Source organism: Drosophila hydei, unplaced genomic scaffold, assembly GCF_003285905.1.
Source record: "Drosophila hydei strain 15085-1641.00,03,60 unplaced genomic scaffold, DhydRS2 tig00000379-arrow-arrow-pilon, whole genome shotgun sequence".
Lineage (NCBI taxonomy): Eukaryota > Metazoa > Arthropoda > Insecta > Diptera > Drosophilidae > Drosophila > Drosophila hydei.
The window spans coordinates 144,342-152,794 of NW_022045720.1; the positions used below are offsets into that span (position 1 = coordinate 144,342).

An 8,453-nucleotide genomic window follows, 5' to 3' on the forward strand; every position below is an offset into this window, starting at 1 on the left:
CTTCTATCCGTTCATCCATTTGTCCGTCCATCCGTCCATCTGTCTATCCGTCCATCTGTCTATCCGTTCATATGTCCGTCCGCTCATCCTTCCTTCTATCCGTTCATCCAACTGTCTGTCCGTCTGTCCTTCCGTCTGTCCGTCCGTCTGTCCTTCCAAACGTCCGTCAGTCTAGCCGTCCGTCTGTTCTTCCGTCCGTCTGTCCTTCCTTCTATCCGTCTCTCCGTTCGTCAATCCTTCCGTCCGTCCTTCCTTCCGTCCGTCGGTCCGTTCATTCCTCCGTCTGTCCTTCCAAGCGTCCGTCAGTCTAGCCGTCCGTCCGTTCTTCCATCCATCCGTCCGTCCGTTCGTCTGTTCGCATACCTAAAAATAATATTGAATCCGTCTGAATCCAAGCCAAGCCACATAGTTCTACGTCTTCAGCTTATCAACTTGACTGTTTCAAAGTGAATGTGCTTGGCTCATATAGCCGCCTCAACTAGGTAGATCATATCTAGGAATAATTGAATGAAGAAACTCAAGATGATGTTTGATAATTAAAAAACCCAAAATTAGTTTAGATGGGCGCTCATCTTGTTAATAAAGACTATGACTGGCATTAATAAACGCATCATTATGTGTGAGGCACACAGACACGCACACGCACACGCACACGCACACATAGGCTCATTAACAACCTGAAATGTGCGTGTGTGTGTGTTTGGGGTGTTTATTTGTGTTATTGTGTGTGGGCGTGAAAAACGCCTCTCAGCCGCGCCAATTGCAGGTGTAATATTTCAATGTGTGTGTGTGCAAATTTATATTTGTGCTTAGCTTAGTGCCAGGCAACAACAGCAACAGCAACAGCAACAGCAACAACAACTTGAAACAGCAAACATGGCCCAAGCAAGTTGGCAACTGATGCCGCTTGGCTGCTGCAATAAATAGCTGAGTCGAGTTATGGCGGCCGCCTTTTCTGGCTGGCATGCGGCATGCGGCATGCGGCAGCTGTGCCACAACAGCTCCGAGCCTGTGGGTGTATTATCTTTGGAATTTATTACCAACAAATGTTATTTCTAGAACGTTAGACACACTTGCAGGCCGCCGCCGACGCAGCGCTAGCGCCAGCGTCTCATCAACGCCTTCATTAGACGCCAAGTGGCTTAGCGAGAGCCACGCAGCGAAGATGCGCAAAGAAAAAGCACAAGTAACAGGGCTCCAAGCGGCAGTGCACGACTAGGAGATACCCTGAGCCCAGCGAAGAGCCGTCATTAAAGAACCGAATTACGGACTCTCGGACTGACAGACCCTCGGACGAACAGACCCTCGGACGAGCAGGTCCTCGGACTGGCAGACCCTCGGACGTACACGGCTCGATCGACTCGGCTCGCCATTTTGACTAAGAATACATTTAATTTATGGCAACAGCCACGCCTCCGACTGCCTCTGGCAGACCTGTTGACAACACAAATCTACCCCGAATTGGCATTTTCAATGGGTTCAGGGTATGAAAACATCATTAAATTTACGACAAGACAAAAGCAGGACACAAACAGCTGTTAGAGGCCAGCGCCATCAAAACAGCGCCAAGCAAATCACATGGAGCCAAACTTTCTAATATCTGAGAACGTAACGGACTCCAACTACAAATTGCCAATAAAGCTAATGGCATGACAATTGCTGCCGTAATGCATTTATGAAGTCCACGCCAGGGCCATCAAGTTCATATATATGTAAGAGACCTAAGCTTGCACTCCCTCTTTCTCTCTCTCTTAATGTTGCTCCATTGATAATGAAGGAGAATAATCTATCGAGTCACACATTTTGTTATGTCATCAAGTATACGCCATGTCAGCTATCTGCAAGGAGAGCAAACTCTAGTGAGCTAGGCGAGAGTTAAGTGAGACGATTTCATTCAAAATTGCATTCCTTTTAGCGAGAATAAGTAGAGCTATCCTGGCTACTTTATTTGCTTACTAAATTTGATGTCTTTAGCTTAAAGTTGTTATTTAAGAACCAAAACTGAACTGAGCCTTTGCTGCTGAATGAATAAAACGCTCCGTTTTCTCGCACTACTTCGCAGCCAAGGTTCCGCATTAGCCTTCAAGGTGAAACCCGAAGCCCTTCAATGTGCTCCAACTGAGCATTGTGCACAGTGTTCCACCGCTCAGCTCCCACTACAGCTATTCAGCAAAGTCCCTGGCTCTTTTCCAAGCATCTTTGCATATTCGCTCTACTTCGACTCGTCGCATGGCTTGTGCCAGGCTGGACCTCTGCTCTATAGAAAACGGTGCAGCAATTGCAGTTGCATTCGACACTTTACGCCATTTTATTACTTGTGAAAGGCACCTTGAAAGGTGCCTCACCTGGATTTGCTTTTAGGCCGTGCTCTAGTTCGGAGATCATTTTTCGCTTGAAGAGTTTAAGAATAGAAATATGAAGGCAATAAAATATGAAACATTTTCCAGGTGTATAATCGATATTGTTATCGATAAAGAGATATCGAGTATCGAAGTGATCAGGTGTCAAGCTCTAGCTTGCATTCCACAGCTAAATCGAGGCAACGAATCGTTCTTTGAAGGCATCTTCTGCATCAACTTCTGACATTATAAAGTAATTTAAAATGCATTTGCGATATACCAAGTTAGTTATTTATAAGCTGAAAATAGTTCTAGTCAATGATCACTAAACTCTACCTTGCTTCAGAGCAACGCTTAGTTGATTACTTTTAGCTAAAATACGATTCGATCTGCTCCAAAGCTATCAGGCATTGGAATAAAATGCTGTCAAGCCAACTATAAACTAGAAATGTATAACATCTATTTATATACATAAAAATGTCGGAATATCTGAATATATGTCTAAACGCTATACTAAAGTATTTGAAGGTGTCGCCAGGTAAGCGCGATGCCATCCAGGTGAGTGTCGCTCGTAAGGCGCCGAGACCTATGCCGAGTATTAGAAAACGTGCGCGAGCTTATATGAGCAAGCAGATATGCAAATTCAATGAGGAACGAGCGAAGCAAAGAGTAAGTATCGTTAATCGTTAATCGATATACAAAATAATCGAACAGGCCATCAAGGCGAGTAGAAGGAAAGCAAAGCACACGCAAACGGACCGCCAAGAGGAGCTCCATTGGCTGCAGGACATGATGCCATCTATGCCAGAGTTAGAGAGTCTGCCGATTATCGAATGCGCTCGCAATGCGTATTTTTCGGAGCAGCTGCAGTCCATTTTGTCCGTCGCATTGGTGACCTGTGGATTCCTGATCAGCTTCTACATTTGCCTGGACGTGCTGAAGAATTTGTAGCCGAAAATCTTGGTTCAAATTTCATTTCGATTTATTCGAGGTTTAATGTTTGTTCGTAAAGTTGTCGTAATTCGATTTCATGTCAATTGTCTGGCGAAATGATCGAAATAAAGTATAAAACGCCATCAAATGAATTCAAATGCAAATAAAATTTTATTAACTTGGCCAGCCAACCCGCTCCCAAGCTGGGCCAAGAGTGCGTTAAATGTTAACACGACGCACGAAGCACGAAGCGAAACGTCGAGTTCTCGTGGCGTCATTAAGGCGGAGGCGTCATAAAAAAATGCTTAATTCATTTCATGAATTTTTATTGAGACAACTGAAACCGCAGTAAATTAGCGATATGTGCAGACGCCGGCAAGAATAGAAGACACTTAGCTTAGCAGTCATACGATTGGGCTACAAGAATTTCATGCCAGGCTCCTTGAGCGCAAATGAAGCTGTTGCATCTGGAGGAAAGCGATAGGTTAAGTAACGATTATTTGTATATCGAACAGTCGAACAAAGTATCGATAATGCATAGCGGTTGTAAGTTTGTGAGTTATCGATAATAGCTATCGGTTGGCACAAGCCAAATGCGCTTTTAGCAAACAATTCTTACTACTGAAATGTAGTTTTATAAGCTATCGATAACACTTATTAATGTTGTAACTTATCGATAACATTGATCAATATTAAATTTTGGAAAAAATCGAGCTACGTTGTTAGTGGAATCGTTATGAAGTCTAATTTTAAACAACTATCGATTGTATTGCATAGTTTATTTGTATATCGAGCTATCAAAAAACTATCGAAACATCACTTACAAATAAGCTTTTGAATAATCGAACATATCTCTCGATTCTTACCTTGCAAACATCATGTTGTGTGTAAATGATATTCATAACTATCGATTTTTGAAGCTAGATTCAGAAAATCAGAATCTATCTGATATAACCATCGATTATAAGACTACAATATGTAAAAGAATAAATTTGTTATTTCTGACTTGGACTGTAGACAAAGCCAGAGCATTGCAGCACAACAAGCACAATCGATAACTATCGATTGTTGCAACTATTGTCAATTAGGCCGTACTTTCTGTAGCATAGGCAAGCCACGCATACATAGATACATACATGTATGTGTACTCAGTTGCCGTTTATTGTTTCCACATAAAAGAGTCGCACTCTTCTCGGCGCTTCTCATAGCCAGCGTTCCCTACTAGGGTCGAGTGCTTTAAATAGATTCTGGCTCCGTGGGGGCAGCCCTTTTGCTTTCATTTGAATTGCAATGCTGCATTGCAGCAACAGCAGCAGCAGCAGCAGCAAGAGCTGCCCCCAACGTATTTCCGGCCTAAAATGCTGCGGATTGGCACGCGCCGTTCTCTAGTTGCCGTTTGCTTTTATTTATATTTATATTTATATATATTTATATATATATATACATACATCTTACTTGATGGTATTAAATTTATTCACATTTTTTATAGCGCCGCATTTGCCAGTGGAATTCACTTGAAGTGCAGCTCGCTCAATTTCCTGGAACAATTTGCTGGACGTTCGCCATTAAAGCGGCAGGCGGAGCGGGGCAGTAATACCTTAGGACGTCGACGGCGCTGGAACTTGGCTTATGCTGGCGACTTTAAGGGCTGGGCTGGGCTGGTCTGACAAATATTGACGCCACAATTGAAAAGCTTGACAAAACGAGGGAAAAACGAGCGAAAAATTATAAAGAAAAGGGAAAACTAAACTAAATGTCCGGACAGAAGGCAAATAGTCGCCGCAGCGTCAAAGTGTGCAACAGCAAAATGAGAAAGTGGGAAAAAGAATATAATAAAGGAAAGCAAAGTAGGAAATTATGATATCATCTTTATGACGCCATTGCGGTTATACCACACACGTGTGTGTGTGTGTGGGAGTGTGTGGGCGTGTGTGTGACTCTCACCCTTCAGTCTTTCTACTATGTGCTATGACTAACAGCTCCAGCCAGCTGCCCCGTTGCTTCCCTAACCCGATGCTGTCAGGGCGAACTGTTGTAAATGTCAAAGACCGGAAAAGGCAACACACCAACACACACACACCAACACACACCAACACACACAAGGAGAAGAATGCAACAGTTTCGAGCGCCAACATGTCAACAACTGTCCACACTCTGTCCATGTGCATGACAATGTCTGTGGAGAGAGACAGCTAGACAGAGCAGGAGAGTTTAGGAATCTGAAACGATAAAGCTCTCGCCACAATCGCTATATAAACACATATATATATATATTTATAGTTAGTTCATATTAAGCTAGCATCGTAGACTAGCCAGAGACTAGAATTTAAACAAAAGCTTGGACTTCTCGTAAATGCCAAAGAGAACGCCCAAGTTTAGAATAATCACAGCGATGACTAGCAGGAAATGGATGAGATTGATGATCGTCCTACCCAAATAATAATCGCTCCAATTGCAGGTGCACGCCTGACGCGCTGGCACCACATAGCGCAACGTTGTCAACACCTTTTGATTCCACAGCACCACCAATGTGCTGTCTGTCTGCGTGGACACGTTGACCATGTTAGATTTGCGCCTTCTCTTCTGCTAAGTGAGCAACGCATTAGTTTGCCAGTCAGTTGACGGTCTTAGACATTACTCACGGTCAGCTGCAGATGCCTCGCCTTCTTCGCCCTGTCCTGGTAGAGTAAGTTTAGGGATATGAAACCACTGGGACGCTTAGCAACTCCCGGACCGGTTCTGCGTATCTTTTGCTTTGTCGCAGGCATTAAGCATTCATAGTTGCCTGTGAATAAAGTCGCTGAACTAACGTTTTCCTTCCATTTTGCTCTTTCGACAAGCTTCTGTTACCTGTATCCATAATCTAGCCTTTATTTATTGTCTTAACTTGGATTTATCAAACAGATATTTTTCACTTTTCAGAAAAATAAGTTACTTTCGAATATGTATACGACTTGACACCTTCGTGTACTATGACAGAATTGTCGATCACCATCAAAGCATTGTAGCCAGACAAACATCTCGAAGCAACTAGATAAGACGTTCGTAGGAAACATCTAAGGTATAGGGATGACAATGACAATGACAATGACAATGACAATGACAATGACAATGACAATGACAATGACAATGACAATGACAATGACAATGACAATGACAATGACAATGACAATGACAATGACAATGACAATGACAATGACAATGACAATGACAATGACAATGACAATGACAATGACAATGACAATGACAATGACAATGACAATGACAATGACAATGACAATGACAATGACAATGACAATGACAATGACAATGACAATGACAATGACAATGATAATGACAATGACAATGAACAGTTGACGGAACTCAAATAAGATGAATATTTCCGATTATATTTGGTTATGACGGGGAATAGTAGAGGGCAAAGGACATGATTTTTGTGAAATTGATATGAATAAGTGAATTTAAAGTAATGTGATAGCTCTTAATGGCCGAAAACGGATTTGCTCTGCATATTTGAAGTGAAATGAAATCATTGCATGAGAGTGTGTTGAGTAGAGTTGTCGCAGCTGGCGCAGCTGGCAACCCTGCTGCAGCTCGAATGTCATTCGGCTGCCAAGTGGAAAATGGGCTAAATGCGCTGTGCGAAAACTGAAAGAAAATAGATTTACAGCACAGGCACAGGCACAGGCCGAGGTCGAGGCACTGGCACAGGCACAGCCCCACACACGCACTGAGACACTCAAATGAATTGAAATGCAATTGAAATATTGCAAATGGCATTTCTTGCAACTTGCTAGTTGCAAGTCGCAAGTTGCAAGTTGCAAGGCGCTGTGAGGCACTTCACAGTCTCTACGAAACGAAATGAAATTAAAGCTCTTTCGCAAGATGTGAAAAATGTGCTTTTTCAATTAATTATAAATGTATCAGAGTCTGACAATGGGGCTGACAATGCAGTTGAACCCAACAATTTCTCAATTCCGAATATATGCGAAAATGCTTAAAGTTTTCAATTTGAGTTGACAACAAATCGATTGGAAGTCTATATAACAGAAGGGTATATATGTATATATAGAAAGGATATTATTGCCGAAGTAGTGATGCTGCACATCAAATGCTAATGAGATTAGCTTGGGTTTAAGTAATTAATAGTCATAGCAGTTGCGCCTGCTTAAGAGAAGCATTAGCTTCAAGCCTTGTTTAAATTAACTTTGATTCAATTGTAGTCTTATAAAGCCTCATATCAGGTCTATATTATATCTATACCTATAAAAGATTATTCTCTAATGTTCATGCGCTAACATTAGCCTGCTTAAAGCTTAATTGCTCTTCTATGCGATTTTCAGTTTTGTAGTGTGAAAGAGAGACCTATTAACATGAACTTAGCATATTGAGTATCGCGTAGAAAGGCGGTTAGCTACATGCAGGCCTCTCTCTCTCCTTGTCCTTTCTTTCCCATTCGCCCTATCTCCCTCTTCCTCATTCTCTCTCTTTCACTCTTCCTCATTCTCTTTCTCTCTCTCTCTCTCTCTCTCTCTCTCTTTCTGTCTCTCTCTCTCTCTCTGTATCTCTCTTGCTCTCTCATCTCATTCTCTCTCTCTTTCTCTGGCTCTCTCATCTCATTCTCTCTCTCCCTCTTTAATTTTCCTCATTCTTTCTCACTTGCTCATCTCATTCTCTCTCTCTCCCACTCTCTTCCCACTCTCCTCTCTCGCTCTCACACCCACTCTCTCTCAATATAAACATGACTTTTACTTCATGAAAATCGCATAGAAAGGTAATTCAAGTAAATACCTCAAACAGCAGTCGTCACTTTAAGCAGCGCTCTCCCTTTTCGTTTCTTGGGCTGTGAAATGTAATTTGTAATTGAAATGCTTCCAGCCCATACCTGTCCTTGTCCATGCCTAATTAAACGTGAAGAGCCTTGAACTTTGAACTTTAAGCATACAAAGAAAAAAAAGGAAGAACGAAAAAGGGAGAGATAAGCAGAAAATCAAACGTATATCGAAGGGCGGCAAATCGAAGGCAGGAAGTGAAATATTTGCGTTGACAATGCTCGCAATATGTTTTTACATGTGTTCGGGGCTGTTCGACGTGTAGGTAACCCCTCCACTGGCCTCACACTCCGCTGTCGATACTGTTCAAGTAGGTACTGTTGTTGTTGTTGTTGTTTCAAATGGTGTT

The 8,453-nt window shown here is 42.3% G+C and overlaps 2 protein-coding genes across 4 annotated transcripts; one reads left to right on the forward strand and one right to left on the reverse strand.

Moving 5' to 3' along the window:
- Nucleotides 1-2,772: 2,772 nt before the first annotated feature.
- LOC111601631 lies at nt 2,773-3,409 on the forward strand. Of its 2 annotated transcripts, none has more exons than XM_023318298.2 (2): nt 2,773-3,008; nt 3,063-3,409. In XM_023318298.2, exons 1-2 carry the CDS (start codon nt 2,817-2,819, stop codon nt 3,288-3,290), a joined length of 420 nt encoding a protein of 139 aa, XP_023174066.2. In that variant the 5' UTR covers nt 2,773-2,816; the 3' UTR covers nt 3,291-3,409. The 2 variants fall into 2 exon arrangements, with proteins under 2 accessions (XP_023174066.2, XP_023174067.1); XM_023318299.2 differs by having other exon boundaries at nt 3,071-3,409.
- Nucleotides 3,410-5,561: 2,152 nt separating this feature from the next.
- LOC111601632 lies at nt 5,562-6,238 on the reverse strand. Of its 2 annotated transcripts, none has more exons than XM_023318302.2 (3): nt 6,123-6,238; nt 5,915-6,057; nt 5,562-5,855 (listed from the first exon to the last, which is right to left on the reverse strand). In XM_023318302.2, the coding sequence occupies exons 1-3, from the start codon at nt 6,130-6,132 to the stop codon at nt 5,592-5,594; spliced, it is 417 nt and encodes a 138-aa protein (XP_023174070.2). In that variant the 5' UTR covers nt 6,133-6,238; the 3' UTR covers nt 5,562-5,591. The 2 variants fall into 2 exon arrangements, with proteins under 2 accessions (XP_023174070.2, XP_023174069.2); XM_023318301.2 differs by having other exon boundaries at nt 5,915-6,072.
- Between the last annotated feature and the right edge of the window lie 2,215 nt (nt 6,239-8,453).

Bases quoted from the DNA above. Each gene is read 5' to 3' on its own strand.
- LOC111601631 (XM_023318298.2), top strand. From the start codon at position 2,817: ATGTCGGAATATCTGAATATATGTCTAAACGCTATACTAAAGTATTTG. The intron at 3,009-3,062 runs GTAAGTATCGTT...CAGGCCATCAAG, and splicing joins AGGAACGAGCGAAGCAAAGA to GCGAGTAGAAGGAAAGCAAA.
- LOC111601632 (XM_023318301.2), bottom strand. The intron at 5,856-5,914 runs GTGAGTAATGTC...CTCACTTAGCAG, and splicing joins CGAGGCATCTGCAGCTGACC to AAGAGAAGGCGCAAATCTAA.